At 47.0% G+C, this 22,154-nt stretch overlaps 2 protein-coding genes across 4 annotated transcripts in view; both read left to right on the top strand.

The window, feature by feature from the left end:
• Positions 1-5,746: 5,746 nt before the first annotated feature.
• SMIM19 (small integral membrane protein 19) lies at positions 5,747-21,750 on the top strand. Of its 3 annotated transcripts, XM_087735909.1 has the most exons (4): positions 5,777-6,033; positions 6,147-6,271; positions 7,784-9,489; positions 19,570-21,750. In XM_087735909.1, exons 1-3 carry the CDS (start codon positions 5,873-5,875, stop codon positions 7,849-7,851), a joined length of 354 nt encoding a protein of 117 aa, XP_087592035.1. In that variant the 5' UTR covers positions 5,777-5,872; the 3' UTR covers positions 7,852-9,489; positions 19,570-21,750. The 3 variants fall into 3 exon arrangements, with proteins under 3 accessions (XP_087592034.1, XP_087592036.1, XP_087592035.1); XM_087735908.1 differs by lacking the exons at positions 7,784-9,489; positions 19,570-21,750 and adding an exon at positions 7,024-7,351 and having other exon boundaries at positions 5,747-6,033; XM_087735910.1 differs by lacking the exon at positions 7,784-9,489 and having other exon boundaries at positions 5,753-6,033.
• The window catches only part of SLC20A2 (solute carrier family 20 member 2), a 58,496-nt gene continuing 45,753 nt past the window's right edge, over positions 9,412-22,154 (top strand). The window contains exon 1 of the mRNA XM_087735884.1: positions 9,412-9,489. The gene's annotated coding sequence lies outside the window, so the exon portion shown is untranslated. The remainder of the gene's footprint in view (positions 9,490-22,154) is intronic.

Raw genomic sequence — 22,154 nt, 5'->3', positions numbered from 1 at the left:
TTATGGAGCTTCGAAGTTTCTTTTTCGGGATGTTGTTCCTGTCTATCAGGCAACACTAGATGGCAGCATGAAGGTCAGCTTAGCATCAGTCTTTAGCGGTTGCAGTCTCTCATGCCCGAGCATAGCCAGGATCTGGCCTTGGAGCCAGTATTTTTCTAGCAAACTTCCATAAAACCCTAAAAGATCTCATTGCGTTTGCATTAGCGAGTCTGTAGTAACAAGACAGATAGATATAAGGGCTGTCTGAAGAGCCACACGTGCCAGTTGAAGGGGCTACCTCCCCTTTAACTTGCTCATGGTATCTGTGTACTTTACTGTCCCTTTTAATCTCAACCTGGTGCAGCCTCAACCAAGTTTGAGTGTCACCTCCTTTCAGTCTTTCAGTAAAATCAGAGGAGTTTGCACCCTCTCCATCTTTCTGTTTTTCCCCACTAACCCCTTCCACATTCTCAAGATTGCATGAATCCCGTCCTTCCCACGTTTCCAGCTTCTTTTCCCTTAAAGGGAAGAGGCAAGGCCTCACGGAGAAGGAAGAAGAGGCAGGACAGCCCTACATGCAGCTGCCTCCCCTCTTTCCAATCCTCTGTCCTGGCTGTTTCCGTTTTCACCGCCAATGACAGCCTTGGATAAACATTCAGGGGCTTTGCTGCCTCAGTACAAGCAGCTCTTAATTTGTCTGGTGGAAAACATCAAAGGATGAAGAGCAGGAAGAGGCCTGTTCACAGCTGGAAGCCTGCAAGCCCCTCTCTCATCCACTCCCCAGCCAGCTCTAGGCCAGTGGACATGACCTCCCCTGCCAAGACCGCCGCCACAGCTCTGCCTAACCTCAACAACAGCTGCCGGTTCCCATCTCGAGCTCAAATCAAGGGCCCCACACTCCCTGTCCTTTCCCACAAAAGATGCTTCTCCTGGGATGGTTATTGCCAGGTTTCCTATTGTATTCCTGTTCCTCCATCCCGGAAGTCCAGCCAAAGAAGCTGCACAAAGACACAGGCCACACAAGGAGAAGGACTGCTACTGGTGCTCATCTCTTGCAGAAAACCTCTCCTTCAGAGGAGGTTCCCCAAACCACCCTAGGTGGTCAGTGTCCAGGCAGATATGGGCCCAAGTGGGTGCAGGGTTTTTTGTTTGCTGCCATCACCAAGAGGAAGGCCTTGGGTCTGGCCCCTTGCCCAGAGACAGGACCACCCTTTGCTGAGGTCAGTGGTCTGCACCACCTTGCCTTTCCCTTTTGGGCAACGCCTCCTCTGCCATCCCTGCAGCAGTCCCACAGCACATCCTCCCCACTCCATCCGAACAGCTAGACAAAGAACCAAAGCAGAGACCGTCTCCCAGACTCAAGAAATAGCACCTGGTTCCCAGACCGACCCCCCCTGGGACACTGCTCTGCCAGCAGTGGAGGAGGCAGGGAGACCCAGCCCATGCCAGCTGAGCCTGCTGACAGTCTGGCTGAGGGTGCCAACTGTGTCAGGGCACCTGGACCCACTCCTGGTATGGTATGCTCGACCCTTGGTCCGATGCTGTTGCCAGAAAGAATTCCCAGTGGATTTCCCAAAAAAGTTCAGCCCTTCCCAGGTAGGTTTGTACCACAGGATACAGAACGGAAACAGCCTGTCTCAGAGCGGAGTCCCAGATTCAGTTCAAACTCACTGCTCCTTTCTTTTCCGCCTCAGAGTGATCCAAAGAATAGCACCGGCAAGGTTACGCTGTTTTCCTTTCCAAACTGCCTGCTAGCTGCAGACTCCTAGGTGGCTCAAGTCTGATGCAGCGCGTTTCCCTCTGTGTGCCGTGGGTTTCAGGCTACATCCTAAAAGCAGTTCTGTAACACTAAATCCTGTGCAGGTGAGCAGCCTTTACGGCAACTCATCTGTATGTTCGACACCATCAGATATAAAAAGTATTCCATGCACATCCACAGCAGCTGCTGTGGAGGTCTGGGTAATCGCTGAGGAAATAAAATGGACACAACCTATTTAATCGAACAGGGTTTATTTTTTTCTTTTTTGAAGGATACTTTTAAAGTCCGTGTTACTCTGTATGTAATAGAGGGGTAACGATTAAGTGTATCAGAAGTTTAGAATACCACACAAACTTTCTGAAATTCTATCACAAGCTCTAGAACAATATTTTCCTTTGGTGCCACATAAACAAAGCATCAGATCATTATCTTTGTGAAACAGAGGCAGCGCTGTTTGCCAAATGTAATTTGTGAGATATTTGGCAGAATTTGCAACTGTAAACCGATTCTATCATTATGACTTACCAACAGTCAAGAGACCCTGGGAACAAGAAAAAAGTGGTTCTCAAGTTCTTGTAGCATGATATAATGTGTGTATTTGTAGAGTTCATCCAAATAAATTATATGCTAGATGGTACTTTTAAAAAAGAAAAAGGATTTTATGGTTTTATTTTAATTGAAATACTGTATACTTGAGAGGACCACATGATTTCCAATAATTGTAAGTCTGTGTTCTGAAGTCTATAATCCAGTATTTATCAGGATTAAATGGTGAATATTTTTACATTACAGTGATATTTATGTCTCAGCAATTTCTGATTCTGTTTAGCTCTGGGTAACTCAAAATCCATTAAAAATTACATATTTATGTATAGAGACACATACATACAGATTCTTTGGCCATAATTTTCAAAAGAACAAGCTTACTGTTAGATTCCAGCATTCACATTTTGAATATGAAATAACTGGATTTTCAAAACTGGTAATATTCAGCAGCTTTCAGTCAAATTTATAGTAGTTGCTGGATGCTAAGGACTTTTGGAAAGTTAATTCTTTCCTTGTAGAGCTGGAAGATCCTTTTCAGCAATTCTCTTGATAAATCTATGGGACTGAAGTGGGTGCTTTTATCAAGTACCTGCTAGATTTCTTTGTGGAATGAACAAAGTTCCCACTTTTGAAAAAGTTGGGATTTTTTTTTTTTTTAATTAAATCACACCAGCTCTTCTCTGAACAAAGTTCCCACTTTTGAAAAAGTTGGGATTTTTTTTTTTTAATTAAATCACACCAGCTCTTCTCCCCAAGAGCTGGTTCCTGTGAGGGGTTGTGTCTGACTCAGCTGAAAACTCACCAGGCTTATTTGCTACTGTGTCATGTTGAAAATCTAGCCACTAAGCTTGGGTCTCCATTAGCTACGTTTTGCCAGAACAGCTTATGCCAATGCCATATATTATTATTATTATATATTATTTGTTTGGTGCCTACATGCTTTGGTCACAGGCCAGGATCCTGGAGGTCAGATGCTATACAGGCAAAGCACAAAATGACAGTCCTTCCCCTACAAGCAGCTTTAGTATAAGAAAATAGAAAACAACTGATGTCCTCATGCGTTAACAGCACACACAAGCGTTGGTTATCCCATCCCACCTCATCCAAGCTATAAATAAATATGCTACATAATCTACATGGGCAGGTCACACCATTTCTTGTGCACATAACGACAACTGCAAGGCCTGACTTTGCTCTGACCAAATTCAACAGCAGCTTGCATTCCCATTTCTGAAGGTGTTCCAGGAGCCTAAGACTGAAACAAAAGCCCAAAAAGCTGTAACAGGAAACAACAGTGTACCAGGACAAGCTAACCTAGGCTTAGGAGTCAACCAACTTTGGTATTTGAACAAGATTCCTCAAGGAAGTCACGCAGAAGGCCTGCACCCCCAGAACTCCTATTGCTACAGGCCAGCAAGTGGGAGATCACCCCTTTTTGCCAGGTTTGCAAGGCTGTCACACTCACGGCAGCGCCAAATGTTGTGCTCCTCAACCTAACCCTGTCCTACCCACTGCTTAACATCTGCTAACTTCAGAGGGGTATGTGGGGGAAGAAGAGCTCTCTCTGCCTATCTTCTGGGTTGGGGGTGGGTGGATTATCTGAGACTTAAATCGAGCATTTAATTAAATCGAACCAATCAGGGACCTGCTGAGCGAGGCAGAGTGTTCCTGCGTGCTGGAGGCTGCAGAGAAAACCCGAAGACCCGAAGTCACGCTGTGCGGATGTGGGCCTCGGTCTCCACCAGATGGGAAGCCGGGGGCAGAGTCCTGGGGCGTTCCAGCCCCGTCACGGGTTGTCCAGGGCAGAGCTGCAGGGTTAATACAAAAAGTGCCTTTAGATACAGCTTAAACACGGCTTCTCTACACCCTGTATGAGGGAGCCTGATCTCAACTCAGGTCTAGAGGTAGTAGTGAAATATAAAAAGCACCCAAGTTACTTATGTTCATTCCTTCCACTTTTCTTCCAGAGACGTGTAACGCTTTCTTGTCAGGCATGTTAGCAGAAAAGTTCAACATACTAAAAAAGCAAACAAAAAGCCTCAACTTCACGAGAAACTGCTTAAAATCCCTGTAAAATCATGCTTAATTAACTGTCTTGTGTCATGTTGCGTAAGTGATAGGCTTTTTTTTTTTCTCTTAGTGGTTTCCACAGTTCTGTGCATGGGTGCCATCCCGATTTAATGACCTAGAATTATGTCTAATTGCTGTCCTACTCTTCTTTCCCACACCATGTGGGGCAAGGAACTGTTCTCACGATAACAGTGCCTTAGCTTTTTGGTTTTTTTTTATTGTCGTTTTCACTCATATCCTTTTATACCCTGATCTGAGGCCTCTTAAAATGAATCTGTTCCATAGCATGGAAGGAGAAAGACTTGCCACATCTCGCACTGAGAAAATGGCTCCCCAAAGGACGCAGTTTCTCCAGGCTGGCTGGACATTTGCAAAGCGAGTGCCATCCAAGCGGGGTGTCTAGCCTCCCTCTACTCAGTAAGGGGTCAGAGCACTTCCCGGGCACAGGAGGACTCATTCTGAATGCTCGACATAGGTTAGATAAATCATGCCCTAAAAACACCTGGGTTTTCCCCGTATTGTCTTATAAAGGGTGAAAACAAATAGCCGCAACATAAGCATGTCCCAAATATGCGTAAAGCAAAGGGAGATGAACCATAATGTATACGTTGTAATAGTTCTAGTATCTGAAGGAAGATATGGTAAAAGGAAATATCAGGGCCAGAGGTGGACAGAAAGAAGCAGGGGGAGAGGACAAAGGACAGCACACCTAACCTATCACGTAGCTCAAACGTGCCACGCCAGGGGGTACAAAAACCAAGTGGATGCGTACGTTAGAGCGTCCTCTGCCCAGTTAACCCGCATCTCATGAGGCAGTTCTCATTTCTCTTTTCAAGTTTCTACACTGAAACGCTTGCTCTGCTCCACCGTTTCCGCCAAAGCATCACCCTAGAATTGTGCTTTTGGCCATCAGGAGCATACGGAGCATAGGAGTGAGCGATGTTGCTCCCGCATCCGAATACCCAGCAACTCCCATTTTGCCCCCCCCCCCCAAAAAAAAAAAAAAAAAAAAAAAAGCAGGCAAGATTTTTCAGCAAGCGCTGTTTCTGCTTTGAGAACCTGAACTGCCACATGCGGTTCCTGCGTGGAAAGCGAGAGCTCCCGGCAATCCCAGCCTCTTTTCCTCTCGACGCTGAGCCGCGCCCCGCACGACCGGGGGCACCGGCACCGGCGGGCGAGGCTGCTCCCGGCTGGGCGCCTGCCGGGCCGCTGAGTTCACGCCTCCGCCGGCCCTCTGCCCCCGCCCGCTCCCCCTCCGGCGCTGGCACCACGAAAGCAAAACCACTGTTGCCCCCCCCGGGAGCGACGCCGTCACCCGGCCGCGTCCCCTGCCGCGGGGGCGGGCGGCCAGAGGGGAGAGAAAGGGGGGGGGGGGGGGCGGCCCGAGGCCCCCGCCGCCCCCACGCGGGGCCACCCCGAGATGGCGGCAGGGAGGCCGAGGCGCGGCGCCTCACGGCGTCCCCGACAGCTCGCCTGACGTCACTTCCCGCCGCCCGCCCCTCACGGCCGTTCTCCCCCATGGCGGCGGCGGCGGCGGGGGGGGCAGGCGGCGGCGGCTCGGCGGCGCTGGGCGACGGCGGCGCCATCGACTACTCGGTGCACGAGGCCTGGAACGAGGCCACCAACGTCTACCTGCTGGCGGTGCTGGCCAGCCTCGCCCTCCTCGTCTACGCGCGGCGGTGAGGGGGCCGCGGGCGCGGGCGGGGAGCGGGGCGGCGGGGGCGCGCGGGAGCCGGCCGGGCCGGGCCGGGCCGGGCCGCGCCGCTCACCGCCTCGCCCCCCCGCTTCGCAGGAACAAGAGGAGAATCCTGCGCATCTTCACCCTGCCCCCGGCCGCCGAGACGCCGCCCGAGCCCGACTTCTACGACAGCGTGAAGAAGATCCGCCTGCGGCAGCAGCTGGAGATGTACTCCATCGGTGAGTCGGGGGCGGCGGGGGGCCGTCCCCGCAGCGGCGGCCTCGAGCCCGCCGGCCCTCGTGCGGCGGGGACGGCAGGGCGGAGCCCCGGCCCGGCGGCGCCCTGCGGGCGGGGGTGCCGCAGCAGCGCGGGTGGCGGGGCTGGGGCCTGCGGAGGTGAGGGAGCGGCCGTCACCGCGCCGGCTGCCAGAACGAATCCGGTGTCGAAGTGAAGCAGAGCTGGGGGCTCTGAATGAGCCGCCGGCCTGTGCAGCCTGGGGAAGAGGAGACCCAGGGCGGCCTGACCGCGGCCTGCAGCTTCCTCACGAGGGGAAGAGGAGGGGCAGGCGCTGGTCTCTCCTCCCTGGCGACCGGTGATAGGAGCCGAGGGAACGGCAGGAGGCTATGCCAGGGGAGGCGTAGGTTGGACGTCAGGAAAAGGTTCTTCACCCGGAGGGTGGTGGAGCACTGGAGCAGGCTCCCCCGGGAGGCAGTCAGGGCGCCAAGCCCGACAATATTCAAGAAGCGTTTGGACAACGCCCTCAGACATATGGTGTGAATTTGGGGGTTGCTGCGCAGGGTCAGGAGTTGGACGCGATGATCCTTGCGGGTCCCTTCCAACTCAGGACATTCTATGATTCTATGAAAACGTGGATGGATTTGTAAAAGTTGAGAGGACTGTGGAATCACGAGTAATTCAACTTCATAAATTGAAAATAAATGAGAACTTTACTGTACCAACAAGCGTTGCCGCTCCCATCTTAATGTTGAAGGTCAGGACGGAGGTAGGAAGGAGCCCCGTGCCTGTGAAACTCCAGAGGTCCAATTCAGAGAAACACCTGTACTTGCTTCACATCTGCCATACCTGCACGCCTAGAGGGAATATGGGCAAGAAATACTTAATGAGTTGAAACCACCTTTTAAATGTAAAGATTTAATGTAAAGATTCTTAAACCAGGCCATTGCATTCTGTAGGAACAAAAGAGGATGTGCTTCCTACAGAGGAATGCCTGCTGGCATTCGTTGTTGGTGTTTGTTCCACCGCACACAACTCTTTGATCTCCTTTTGCCTTGCTAACCAGATTAATTTTGAAGTCAGTGTAGTTGTTAGCTTGTGGTTTGCATGTTGTGGAGGAGATGAGTGATGTGGAGATCAACCGTGTGACTAATGAGTCATTCAGGTCATCTGTAATAGTACTTCTGAAGCCATAGTCTTTAATTTTTTATTTTTTTTAAATGAAAGGACCTGAGTGGAATCATAGTTCTCTGTCATTAATTTACTGACCTTTTGCCGTGACCCTACTGTTCAGCCTTTCCAAGACCGTACGCTAAAGGCCTAGTTCCACGCGGTGACTGAAACTTCCCTTTGTGTGGCTAAGCAGTGAAGTTATATTCTCTAATCTCAAGTCTATTTCTCGATTGTTATCATATTTATACGTGTATATATAGAGATATGTATACACGCACACACATATATATACATGTGTATAATAAATGGTATAATCGGTGTTGATTGGTGTTTCTTTTTTTCAGCAAGGAAGTATGAACAGCAGCAGCAGCCACCAAAACAGACTGAAAGCGTACAGCTCTCAGTGGAGTGAAGCCCACAGTTGTAGGAACTCAGGATATGTTTCCAGCGCTGATGATAAGAGTCAGTGTGGAGCTATTTTCAGTGCCTCTTAATTGGTACATAGCTGAAGGCAAGGGGGAAAGGAAGGGGAGTCTCCTAAAAACTTTGTTCTCAGGAGCTTTTCTCTGAGCCCCGTGAAGTAAACTGAGTGCCTACTGAAACATGCAGCATGGAAGTACTCAACGCGGGGCAGACCTGCTCAGAGACACCTCCGAGGGTAGAGAAGCGCAGTCTTACCAATGTTTTAAATTATTTCTCTCTCTGCCGGCACGTTGGAAATCAGCTCCTACCCTCTCTGGTAACGGCACCCCAGAGAAAGCAAAGGCAGTACCTGCCTGCCAGGAAACCCTTTCCTTCCTCCATCACGCGTCGTTGAATTTGCTGAGCGCGTTCAGTAAATGTCAGTGAAGATTCTGTGGCCGTACTGCCTAGCGGAGGTGAACAGCATTGAGAGCCCGGAGCGTCGCTGGCGGTAGCGCAGAAAGATTCTGCTCTCTCGTGTTTATACGGGGGTTGCGTATGCAATACTGTGAACCTTTCCTGGAGAAACTTTGAGAAGTACACAGTGAATTGCATGTCTGAAAGACACTGAAAGCAAATACTATAATGTTAATCGAAAGGCGGTTAGCTTAATTTAGTGAAATTGCTTTAAAGAATGGGATGGCCTATAAATATTTGTGTAAACAGAAAGAGCTTATCCAGAAGAGACATCACACCCCAGTTACTTTTTTCTTTCTAGGTAAATCTCTAAATCAGTTAATTTAAAGAATACTGCAGAATTGACTTCTTAATAAAAGCATCTAATCATGACAACTACTTGAGGCTGTATCATGCTGTAATGCCTAACGTTACGTGAGGCGAGCAGGCCGAGCGGCGGACAGAACGCTAACGAACGGCGGGGAGCTGAGAGCGTATGCCCAGGACGAGTTTTTTTTTCCCAATTCTGTGCTAAAATACGTGAAGCCTGGGAGCAGCGGTAGGCAGCCCTGCGGTTCCATTCAGATACGAGGGAACTTGGCTGTGTTCACCCAGTGCTCCGTGCCAGGCTGGAACTGCAGCTCGGCGTCCGCAGGGGCGGGGCGGTCAAGCGTCCCCCGGGCCGCGCTGGCGGCGGCAGGCGGCGGCCGAGCGGCTGTGCCCCGTGGAAGGGGCTCGGATGAGACCCTGCCACCCGCGCCCGGGGCCCCTTCTGGCAGCCTCCCCGCCGGCAGCCGCGGGGAACGGCAGCCTCGCTCCGCGGGGCCGGGGCGCGCCCTTCCCGCGCAGCCGCGGGGAGGAGGCAGGAACCCCCGGGCCCGCCGGCGGCCGGGCTGCGCTGCCCGCCCTCCTCCCGCCGCTGCCTGCCCGGAGGCCTCCCGCCGCCTGGCCCTGCCCGCGCTGCTCCGGCCGTACGGAGACCCGGCTGCGCGCCGCCTCCCCGCGGCCCAGCGGCACGGCCGGGACGCAGCCCCACCGCCGGGCGCCGGTGCCCTCCCCCCCCGCCGGAAGCGGCGCCCTCCTCCACCCCCCCCCGCGTGACCTCGCTTCCTATCGCCGTTTCCGCCTCCGGGCCGTGCCGGCTGCCGCCGCCGCCGCCGCCGCTCGGAGGCCGGAGGGCGCCCGCCGGGCGGTGAGTGGGGGCGCGGCGGGCACGCGCGCGGGGGCGCCCCGCCCTCGCCCCTCACCTCGCCCCGTCGGTGCTGAGGGGAGGGAGGGGGGCGCCGCGCCGGCGGCGGGGCGGGGGCCGTTGTGAGGCGGGAAGGGGCCGCCCGGGGCGGGGGGGGCCGGGACCGGGACCGGGGCCGGCTCCGCTGGAGGCCCGGGGGCGGCCTGCGCGCCGCCGGGCCGGGTGGGCTTTCCCCTCCGTCGTGGGCGGGAGGGCTCTCCGCGTCCCGTGCCCGGCTGCACCCCGCGGGCGCCGCAGCGTGGTCCCGGCGCCGGGCTGGCGGCCGTACCGGGGGCTCGGCCCGCTTCCCGCCAGCCCTGCCCGCCCGAGCGGGCAGCCCCGGAGCGGGCAGCGCCGAGCTGAATCCCTGCTGACGGCGCATCGTCTGCAGCGCTCGCCGGGGCTGCGGCGCCCGGCCTGCCCGTAAAGCAGCGCGGCAAAACCAACCCCGTCCTCCCGGTTTGCTAAACCCAGCCGTCGTCCTGTCCGTAGCTCATTTTTTTACGATTTTCCTCTCAGCTGAGCTGGAAGCACCGTGAAGCACTTAGAAATCTCGAGCGGCTTGCAGCTCCGCTTGTGCTCATCAGCCTGAGGTAGCGGCACAAGTATCTCACAAACTTACTTGTGGAGACAAAGCGTTTTTAAGGAGAAGCAACAAAAGCAAAAGCTTTTCCAGAGCGCGTACCTTTTTGCGTTCGCTAGGGCGTTAGAAGAGCGCTGCTTGAGCCATGAGCGAAGGGTAGGTAGCGATTTGTTTTCCTGACTTAAGTGTAGCTATTGAGGTCCTACCCCAGCAAAACTATGCCCCGTTTTGTTGGGGGGTGTACATTCCAGTTTTACCGTGCAAGTATGCTTTGGGACGGAAGGTGCAGTCAGCTTTTGAAATTTTACCTCAGATTTTTGCAGTGATTTTTACCCGTTAATTCATGATTTTGCTTGTGGGGAAAAAAGTGCCTTCTTTAATTGGTAGTAAAAAATCGGTGCCTAAAAGCAAAGGCAGATAGGATAGAGGCAATAGATCTATTTTTTTTGCATCCGTTCGTAGTAGTCGGGCTTGTAGGCATGCACAGGAATGGATTCTCAAACTCTCGTGGAACTCCGTTCATGCTGAATTATTAGATGTCTTGCATCGGGAAAGCTTGTGACCTTTAAAAAAATTGTGCCAAAGTTATCTTTAGTCGCGCTTATTTTTGAGAATGCTGTACAGAGGCAAATCTTTCTAGCTTACCCCATACTGTTTAAAAAGCTATTATGATACGTAGATTTAGTGGTGTCTGATCACCAAAGCATGCGAGGGAAGGCTTTCAAAGCAGTTAAAACTTTGCATCTATAAGATACCACAAAAAAACGTTAACAAGTTGCTCTCAATTATAACTCGGATGTTTTTAAGAATCTGACCGCTCTGTTGTGTCCGTGGGAGCTGCTGAACAGTCAGATCTCTGTAAATGCAGTCTTCAGATGGAGTTACAACCGTGACTCTATAATCTTACGTGAAAACTATAATCTTCTTTTAAATCGTGGAAAAGTCATCCCTGTCCTCATAACTAAAATGTGGCTGCCTAGATTTTATACTCAGTGCTGCAGAGAAGATCAAAGCTTTTCGGATAGAGCTTTAGAAATTCCGTGACAAGGCTCAAGAGGGTCTTAAATATTTCTAAGCTATGAGTGTGGCCAAGTGTAAAGCTGAAGACTCCGTGGGCCATCGTAGTGAAAATATCTTCCTCCGTTCCACGAGCATTTTGAGTTTCAGTCCAGCGTTGCATGCCCGGATAGTATGAACTGGCATGTGCCAGCCGAGCCCAGATGAGAACGCAGCCCGTAGCAGCTGCCGTGGTGCCTTATAGCCATAAGAGTTACGAATTTCAGCAGCGTGATGCTCGGGTGGTGCTAAACTTGCTCTCAAACTTCCCTTCCAAAACTGCCTGATCCATTGAGGAGACCTGCAGAGGAAGCCTTTGCCCTACCACTTGCACTACTGATGCCAGTAGAAGCTCTGAAAAAGGGGAGAAGATCCCAGTGCCTTCGTCTGAGGATGGGTTGCGGGAAAGCTTCTTAAGCGCAGTGCAAAGTTATTCATTGAGAATATTCTAACCTATGAATCGTTCTGTTTTGCATATATGATTAAGCAGCATTGGCCAAAAGCCTGGTGACAGCACAGGGCTCTGGAATGTCTCCCTGTTGCATGGGCAGTTTATTCACGTTAGCTTACTTCCGTGAGCATAATCGCTCCTTTTAAAGTCCTCCTGGACTCAGGAGTGCCGCTGCTGTTGAGCAAGCTGAAATTATACACGCTGTGGAAAGAGAGGTGGGTATGTTGCAACTTAACCTCTCTTTCGGAGGAACTGAAAAGATTTTGTCCCGGCCCTAATTTCTACATTAAAGAGATTGAAAATTGTCACTACATGCCTTCTTCAACGGGGAGGAAGCACCTTGTTGGAAAACGTGTTATTAACTCCATGATGTCTTTGGCCTGTTCTGCCTGAAGAGCAACAGCGTTTGGAGGAGGCTTGCTGACAAAGTGCAGTCTTCAGTCGTGGTTGCTTACGCTCCCGATCGGAATTAGTGATCAAAAGGTGTTCCCTTTCCCCTCCAAACACTTAAACCGTGTTTTAGTCATGGTAAGGAACCTGGGTGATGTCACCTGCTTTATTAACATAGTCACTCAGACAAAAAGGCAGCACTTGATCTTGTCCTCGAGTCAGGGCTGCCACTGAAGAGCAGAAGGTTTCAGTGCCTCAGGCCCCTGAGAATGGAGGTAAGATCCTTTACTTTGCAGCCCCGTTCCTGTTGTGGCATAAGAGTTAAGGGCCTAGAACAAGTTCCTTGTCGTCTGACAAGGTCCATCAGAAATTGGTGTCGCCTGGGTCGGCGGGACTCCCTGCTGGCTGAGGGACAGATACTGAGTATGACCAGAGATATTGACCGCTGGCAGAACACCCCAAAGCCGGCGCAAATGTCTCATGAGAAATCTGATGTCGGGGAGTGGAAATCAGTGCTACTTCTTCTGTAGCAGAAGACAAGAAGGGAGAAGGAAAAAAAACACACGTCGTGTTAAGAGCAAAAGGCTCAGGATTTTTTTAGGCAGGAAAAATCCTGCCTTAACTTTTTTTCCCAACTCTCTCATAAAAAAAGGCTGATAAAACTTCTCAGTGCTCAATTGTCTCTGTGAAATCTGTGTTTACAAGGAAAAGGCTAAGAACCTTTTTAAGAATGAAGGTGCTTTGCCTGATTTTTGCAAGGAATGATTAAGCTTTGGGTGTTCCTTTAATAAAAATAATTCCTGATCTTTTTATGGAATATCTAAACTCTGGGCGTTACTTTAATAAAAATAACTTCGAACTCCAAGATTAACAGAATTGCTAAAAGGAGTTAGTTCTCAATGAGAAAAACAATAAGCTGAATTTGGAATTTCTGAACCAAGCCCTCGAAGGCAATCTGTGGCAAAACTCCAGAAAAAGAAGAAAAAAAAAATCTCATTTTTATAAAATAGCCATATATCTTCTTCCTCAATTATAGCTAGGCACTGCTTTGAAAAGTGATTCTCCCCTTGCAGAGGCCTAGGAATGAGATGTTTTAGGAAAACTGGGTTTAATTTTAATCTAACAGTAAAATGAATTAAGAATACTAAAAAGTGGCTGCTCAAATTAGGGATTTGCTGACATTGGAGTCTGAGGGAAATACCTTACGTTTGCACATCTGAAGAAAAAGTGAGATCCTGAGTCTGCGAAGGAGTAGTCCCCTTCAGTTTCTGTCAGGCTGTCAGACTTGCTGGAACTGGTTTTAGACATCCGTGATGTATAAAAGGCATGCATGGATCTATAGCTTGCTCCGGAGAAAGGCTGCGGTTTGGACAAGATTATAGAAACGTTTGCTTTTCTTGTAATGGAATAGAATGAGTATTTTGAAAAGACTCTGCCGGCAGGAGGGCTGTATTTCCAAAATACCCTCTGGAACATCCTGAAAACATAGTTTGTAATGTGCTCTTGACTGACAGCATAGGGTGTGAAGCATAAATTCCTGAGCAGGAAAGATGTATGTTGGTTGTGCAATGGGAGACTCCATGTGATCTCGTTATTTATGGCACTTCTCTCAGATGTCTTTCTGGGGCTCAAACAGCTGCTGTGAACTTTACCCAGCAGCGAGTACTCAGTGTGTTTGAATGACTCTGTTTTGCCATTGCTCAGATCGTGGTATAGGCTCCAATGAGCAATATTAGAACCAACTTCTGTGACACTGGTTGTAAAAACAAGGCAGAACTTAGGGAACCCTTTTACTGATTGAGGAAGAGCTTGAAGAGGAAAACAAGTAAGGATATCATCTTCCATAGCTTTGGTTGGTGGACATCAGGGAGTGATAGTTGAAGGCATCCGATTTCTTTATACTGCAGTATGGAAGGCAGGGTGGACTGACAGAAGAGGAAGACTTGCTTTTTGTTTTCAGAGGGAAGGTCGGAAGGGTAGAAGCAGAGGCGCAGGCTTTTTCAATTTTATCTCTCTTCTTCATGACCGACTTGTTAAATGGCAGCAGCCGTTGTTTGCAGGAACTTTCCCTCCCTTTGGTAAAGAGCTGTGGCTTGTCATGTGTTTTGATATGTGGCAGTGCCATTGCTAAATCGATCCAAATCTACAGTCAGATAAGGCTTGGAATAATTGATGTTCTTAGCTCAACTAAATAAGCGAGTTCACATGATCTGTAAGTGGCCAGCGGATTTTTTCTTAGGCAAAGTATGTACTGCTTGTATTGCACATTTATTTAAAGCTAATTTTAGCACAACGGATTGAGAATTCTAGCAGCCAAAAATACCTTTGTTGAGTCCGTTAAAAGATTTCCTTACCCAAACTCTGTTTTTGTGCGTGACAAACAGAAAATATCCCATCTCTTGACTTCATATTCAGTAACGACCCAGAAGTGGTGAAAGCATTGCACTCAAGGCCTCCAAGATTACTTTTGCCACTGCTGATGGGAGAATTGTTCTGTATCATTACTGTCTTCTCTTTCAACCTCAGCAAATCCTGAAATGCCAAAGGCAAACCACTCGATGGCTGGTCAGAGGTCCTGGAGATGCTGGTATGGCAGTGCTCTGACACTTGTGGCTTGGACCGCGGTTTGAGCGTTGCCTAAGAGCATTGTAGAAGTACTCAGTTCAGTATGTCGTCTTTACACATGTGAGACAGAAGAACAGGAAAGTGCTTATGGCCTTTTAGAAAGGAAGTATTAAGATCATCACTCTGGAACAGAGTATCTATGATTGCTGAGTAACTATTAAACAGCATGGGGAGGTCATTGAGAAGTATGCGATGGGACAATTTAACTGCCATTATGAGACCTGTGATTTTATTGACTCTAATCAGTATATGATACTCAAATAGAGAAAAAAGTTGCATGCGGTTGTATTACTTAATGAGCTAACAGGTGGCAAAGTGGTGCCTGTTACCAGTTTTGTTAGTGCTATTTTGATCATTAAAGAGCTCCATTTGTTTATGGACCATAGGCTGGGACAGGAGTTTTCTCTCGACCCGTTGCTTGCCTGAAGATCCTTCTAAAGAGGGATGAAATGGTGTAATTTTCTTTTTGGTTGAGGCAAACAAGTATTCTCTTGCCGTAATTCACCAGTACCAAGCCCGTAATCAAAACACTTGCGGTAAAACAGTGATGGCTCTGTTGTGTTTCTCACAGATGCTGTAAAAACTCTGTCATCTCCTTGGGGGGCCATCTTCCCATGAGATATCAGCCAGACCTACTCTTTCTCTCATAAAGACTTTGGGATTAAGAACCTGTGGCCTGGGGTCCAAAGTTTTCTCTCCAGAGGCTGGGAGAAGAAAATGCAGCCGATATAGTTACTGAAAGCAGGACTATGTTTTGGGGAGACGAGAGGATCCAGAACCTCAAGTTTGCTTTAAGAGTTTCCCTTCCTTGTCTGCTGCTTGCATACATCGTTGTTTTTTTTTTTTTGCCAAACTTTTGTTGAATGAAAGCGTGGCTTTATACCTTGATGCCTCTTGCAAGCGTTGTGTGAGCAGAAATGGCAGTGACTAATTGCACTGGAGCTTTAGGAAGCACTTGGTGTAATAATCATGATGAATACATCATGAGCTCATCCATAAGTAACAACATAGGCTAAAGTTATTGCACAGGGGAACCTGCAGCCCACAGGAACATCAGCCAAGAACAAAATAGGATTGGTTTTGTTTGGTTGGACACTGTTGTTCTTTATTCAGGCATGGAGATGGGAGGGGAATTCTTTGTGGGAATTCTTTGCTCAGAGGGAGAGGTTCCTGTATGACCTTGAAAAGCTCAGCATGGTATGCCTCTTGTCTGTTCTTTTATAACTAAATTTATCAGAATCTCAGGGGTTTCAAAGAACACAACACAGGGCAAAACAGCGTACTTATAAGGATGGCAGCTCTTGAGTGGAAAACGTCAGAAAAGTGAGCTTGCAAGATCTGCAAGTGGGTAGGGCCTGGTGAAATTCTGGTGGAGCTGCCAACTTCCAGCAGATCCCACAAATTTAGCGTATAGAAGCGTTGCTGGATAACTGATAGAATTTGCTAAGTTGTTGCCTTAAAGGCCCTCAGATTATGTTCCCACTCTGTAACAAAGCACAGTATGGCGTGGGAGCTTATGGTGCAAGCCGGGCTGGAGCCTTCGGAAGGGGAAGAGGTGGTTAATAGCTGTGCTAGTTCCCATAGTGCAAGAACAAAGGGACGTTTAAATGAAATTGAAAATTAGTACATTTGAAACCTGGCATAATTATACCACATGATATTACCAAGGCCAAAAGTTTAGTCGGATTCCAAGCAGACCTGGACATTTATATATATAATGACAATGTCCAGAGTTGCAGTAAATATGATTAAAAATAAATTAAGCATATAAACCTTCATTCTAATTGATGACTTCAGGAAGGAATTTCCCTTTTGGTTGAGTTACATCATTGTTCACTACCAGAGCTGTTCTCTCTTCTGAAGCATCTGGTCCCGATCACAGGAGGCAGGATTCTCAAACAGATGGACCAGCAATCTGACCTGTCGTGGCACTGCTTAGCTTACCCTCCCTGGGAAAGATCTTGTTGAAAGGGTTTGAGAAGCATTTTTTTTTTTTAGTGTTTTCTGAGGCCACCTGTACTGCAGTCTATATCTACTTTCCAGTTTCTCATTGGCGAAAGAGGACAACTGTTGACCAAGTGCCTTTAATGAATCCTGAGAAGTGCCTGCTAGCACATCAGCAGCAGCCCGCTTAAAGATGGAAGCTGTGATGGGCACAAAAGGCATTGCTGTATTGCTCCATAGATTAAAAAGTAGCTCTGTGAGCAGCTGAAGCAGTGAAGATGAGTTTCCTGCAGCTTTCTGCGTTTTGGTGGCACTGTGGTACCTTAAACATCTCCCCTTCTTTCTTTCCATTACACAGCAGTACCGTTAGCATCCCTGATTTTCCCAGCAGCACACTGCCTGAGCAGCCTCTCACCGCTTCGTAGTTCTTGGGTATATTTAATCAAAAACGTGATGTCTCCCTGATGTTTGTGAACCAGGCACGTTGCCCAGGGGGCTGCCTCGCTCATTTATTCTGCAAACCTGCTGTAGGAGTTGAGGACCTGTGAAATCTCTGTCCTTTTCTGTCAGATTAGGTTGAACTTGGCCTAATAATGTGTGTTGCTGCGCATGGGACAGTTGGTGTGGTTTTGTAACCGTTGTTTCCTTGGGAAACAAGGAAAAAGAATCAGTTTTCCAAGCAAGTTGCCATGGAATACTTTTTCTCTCAAAGCAGTTAGGTGCATGAACAGTTACATGAAATAATTGAAGCACGTGTGCCTTTAAAACATGCACTGTTTAATCTTAAGACTTTCCCCAAGGTATAAGGGGAAGGCTTCCTTGCCAAAATACTGTAATTGAGTTAACAGTCCAGGAGGTTTCTGTGTTTTGTTACTGAGCTACAAAATTCTTCTGCTGGTGTTGGCTGCTATGAAGATCAAAGTTAGAAGTACCAGCCTGCCAGTAAATTGTCTCTTCAAAAGAAAACTGAAAATTCCTCGATTGTTTCAGGTGACAGCCAGCGTCAGATCTTTTTGACAACTATTAATCTTTTTCTTTCTGTTCTCTTTCTGCATGCAACAGCGAGCAGCCTGGATGTCTTGTAGTCTGTATGGTGCATATGCTGAGTGTAGACATCTGATTAACGGGTGAGGATGTCAATAATAAATTGAATTACTTGTCCGCAGTTAATTTCTGGTGCTCGGAGAGAATATGCATAGAGTTACGATGATTATGGAACAGTGAAATTGTGGTTTCTGTTTCTTGTATGCAGTGATTGTCATGATAAAAGATTAAGGATCACTGTGGTATAAAATAATTGGATGTTATCTGGATGTGTCATGGATGTCCTGCTGATGGGACACGTGTGGCTGCCTCAGCTTTTGTGCTCTGTAAGCTCTTGAAGTCTGTGATAGTTGCCTTTCCTGAGTAGGCAATAGCATGTTTCTCAATAGCAGGCATGATCAGTGAGGCATAGGCGTTCAGGACTATTTGCCTCCTAAGCACTTTTGAGGGTAAGGACTTCTTCAGGAGCTCAGAATTGAGGGAATATGTATTTTTCTTTGACATATAATCCCTGCACAGCAAATACATTTCTGTCCGGTTACTTAAAAGCTATTGTTTCTGCAATACCCAGAGCACTGTCAGAGGGTTTCTTACTTTGACCGTCCGAGGCTCAGTTATCTGCTCTACTGCAGTGTGCAAGAACCAAAGCCAAGACTTTTTGTGCTCGGGTGGCACTCTGTCCCTACAGCTGTCCCTCATTTTTAGTGTGAGAGCACCGAAATGACCCGTCGTTTCGCTGGGAGGAGTTGGCGAAGGACTATGCTGTCTTTCTGAGTGAAGTGTGCCCTGCGTATGGAGCATGCTGCTGTCAAGGGCTTTTGCAGAAGAAAGGGGGATTTCAGATGGGAGGTGGAATTCTGAGAATTTGAGATGGTAGCTGATAAGAGGTAGAATCTGCTCTGCCTCTGCTAGGAAGAGATTTTGGTGCTAATGTTTATTTAAAGATGGCCTTAACCCTAAAAGGGAGAGATAAAATTGCTTTCGTGCTTCTGTCTCATGGAGAGCTGGCTGGCAGAATGGTTTTGGTGCCTGCTTATCTGCCCTGAAGGCGTCATGGCTGGGGCGGCTGCAGAAATCATTTCTCCTGCACCCCCTCATTCAGCGTTCGGGCAAAATCGTGAGGCAGGCAAATGGTTTGGGCTGCTTGTTTGGACACAAGATGGCTGTGTCTTCATTTTGCGGATGAGTCATCCCTCTGCCTTTTTGTTGTTAGACTCTGAGCAGCGCTGCTGTTGGCTTTGGGCCCGCTTGATCCCAAGTTCTGGATGGCAGAAACAGATAGGCAAGTCCCCTCCACCCCAACCCCAAACTCTATGACATGATTTTGGGGAGAAAGACATGTTGAAAATACCTTAGGCCTTGGTCACCTTGCAGTTAAACTGCTGTAATGCAGAGGAATCGTCTCCTCCAGTACCTGACAAGCGTGTGAAATCAAACGTACTGTGGAAGTTGCGCAGATTAAGGAGCAGTGGGGAAAGCAGAGGAGAGGCTTACATCCCTGTTTTTCACCTCAGTTGCGGGCTAGAGCTCTACTTACTTGGACAAACGGGTCCTGGGTAAAGATAACTTGCGTTGTTTTCAGTAGCGGATAAGTTAGTAGGTGGGTCAGCGGTTTCTTTCAGTTGAGCTGGCTGCCGCAGACTAGTTCTGCAAGCTTGGCACCCGATGATGTTTTCCACAGCACGTAAGGCTAGCCAGTACAGGATTTCTCCTGCTCATCGTGTCAGAAACGGAGGTGCAGATTGGGAGATTTCATTGGTTACCCCAGTTTTGGCACACGATGTTTACATACCTAGTTTGGCAAAACTTTGCTTTTGTGAAAGGAACTCTTATTTCCTAAAAGGAACTTGAATGAAAGTTGGGATTTTATTAAAGACACAGAGGCATATTATTATTCATCTTTCCTTGCTTCATCCCTGTGATGTTTCCTGTTTTGCTTCTTGAGATACAGGTGTCATGATGAGGAGCTTCTCAGAAACAGAAGTGGATGATGAGTGGAGATGAAGAAATCATACATTTGAGAAGTTGGCTCAAGTTTCCGTTACAGGCATGGAAAGTTTCTGAGACCAAGCCATGCGAGAAGAACATGAGTAAAGAAGAGGGAGATGTAGACCCAGACTTTCTAGAAGGGATTGCAGGATTTGAGAGGACGCTGCACAAACGTCACATAGTTTGCTTGCCTATTCATTTACCTGCACCCCTGGATTGTAACGCTTTGTTTGCATATCTGTGTGGAAGTTGAAAAATTCCCTCACATCTGTGTCTTTAATATGATCGTGGCTTCAAGCTTGTTTTAGGAAGAGCAGAACATCGCTGTAGTTTTTATTTGTGGATTAGATAGCTGCTGCTTTGTACTTGAAATCAATTTGGGGTTTTTGTAGAAACATACATTGAATATGGAAAAGATCAGACCATGACCGTTACGAAACAGGAAATCAGGGGTTTTGCTTGTATTTAATAAACAGCCTTTGCATAAAAGTGTGACAGGTGCATAGGTAAAAGAAAAAAAAAGATAGTGCTAGCCCTCTGAGTAACCTTATAATGTATTGTTCTTATGCTGTCCTTAGACAGATGTCAGAATCAAACATTAACCAGTTCAATCTTTTTTATTTGACTGTTGGTCGCAAAAATATTCCAGATAGGTAAGATTTCTCGGCAGGGCTGTGGGGTTTTAAGTGCCGATTACTTTGTATTGACTTAGGGTAGAGCCTTTTAGAAAGGTGTTTTTTTGAACACCTTGGCTGTTACGTGAAGTGTCTCCAAAGAAATACTGGCCATGCAGTCCAGCAAGTTACAATGCTGTGAACAGACTTAATTGTAGTAAGTCTCTGATACGGAGTTACTAAGACTTTGACATACATGTATTTAAAATTTTAAAATTAAATGTAATTTCCTATATTGGACAGTGTTGCTGGTAGAGGCAAAGAGCATCTTTATCTTTCTTATTAACTCTTACCTGGTGTTTTATCCTAAATAAAAGGCTATGGTTATTTTCGCGTACTGACTGAATATTTGGCCTTTAAGAGTATATAATTAGATGGAAGAGTAAAAGCAGTTGTTAAAGGACTGTTTTTCTAATGAAAATAGTTTGAAATCATATAATTTTAGTTTCTTCCGAATAGATGTGATTAGTGTGTTGGAAATAGTTTTACAGTGGATATAAAGGGAACAGTTGAGAGACAGTGGCTGAGAATGTGTCCAGCTATTTTTGTAGCTAACAGTTATATTTTTTCAGTCTCTTTACTTAGGTATTTCCATATAATTGAAGAGCTAAATTACAATTGGATACAAAAACTATTTGCACTTAGTAATATTTATATTTTAAAATAGATTTTATTGTACTAATTGATAAGTAAATCGCAATGCCTGTGAGAAAATCCTAGCCTATATTATTACTTTGATAGAAATTTGAATATGGGATAGTATTGTCTGTATCATATAAAAATGTTTTCATGGATTTTTAGCTGCTGAAACTGAAATCAATAAACTTTAGTTACTGTTGTTGACTGCAACAAGTAAATCTGCACATTTCTGTTTTCTTCGTGTTACCTCTGCCTCTACGTTCACCTAGTGTTTCTGCCATCATTACCTCTTCCATGGTATTTTCCTTCTTTAGATCAACCCGTGAGGCACTCTCAGTGTGGGTTTTTGCATGTTCTTGTGGAAGACTCTCTTGATGGAGAACTGTGCCTCTGAGTTTGTGCACTTACTTTATGTTTTCTGAATAAACCGTAGAGAACCCCAGGCAAAATAAAATCCCAGGTTTAGTAGAGTAGCCAGTGGCTCAGTTAATAATTTTTTTCATATTTTAGATATATTTATCAGTAATTGATTATTGTGTTTTAAAGTAGATACAGAATGGTCTTCTGCACACCTGAATTTCACGTTAAATTAGTGACACCAGCGTATCCCAGATTTAATGTACATTAGTGAACAATATGGTCTATGTTCTGGATTACTGTGGAGAATGGAAAATACTTTTTGCTTGGTTGAGAAATTTTTAAAACTAGAAAGGATGATGTTTATTTTAAAACCCTGGTACTTTGTATTTGAAAGAAACAAACTTGTACTATAGCCCAAATTTATTGTAATCTGTTTAGTTATTTGCATTAAATGAAGTGATTCAAAGGTGTTCATGTCTGCTGAAGTTTTAAAGAAAACAAAATTAAATTGCAGGAGATAATTGGTTAAACACTTGGAGACAGTGTTGATTGAAATGTTAAGCCCATTTGGGGAGTAATGTATTCCACCATTTCAGAGCAACTGTTTTCTTCACATCATTTTATTCATTTGATTTAATTCAATATCTGGTTAATTCAAGGCTGAGGAACTGATTGACAGTTGAAAAAATGGCATAAGTAATTTTCCCTTTTTAATTTGTGTGTAGAAGAGATGGAAGAGAAAATGACTTCTATGGCTTCTGAAGGTCTTGGTGACCAGGAACAACCAGTTGTTTATTAATTATAGATTCCTTGTTTACTTCTTTAAAAGAAAAAATGTTTTATATACTTTTTTTCTGAGTATTCAGTGTTCTTT

This window comes from Nipponia nippon, unplaced genomic scaffold (genome assembly GCF_047370975.1).
Source record: "Nipponia nippon isolate SJK-2023a ecotype South Korea unplaced genomic scaffold, ASM4737097v1 scaffold_6, whole genome shotgun sequence".
Lineage (NCBI taxonomy): Eukaryota > Metazoa > Chordata > Aves > Pelecaniformes > Threskiornithidae > Nipponia > Nipponia nippon.
The sequence above is the reverse complement of the archived record's forward strand: the minus strand, read 5'-3'. Positions and strand labels throughout refer to the sequence as shown.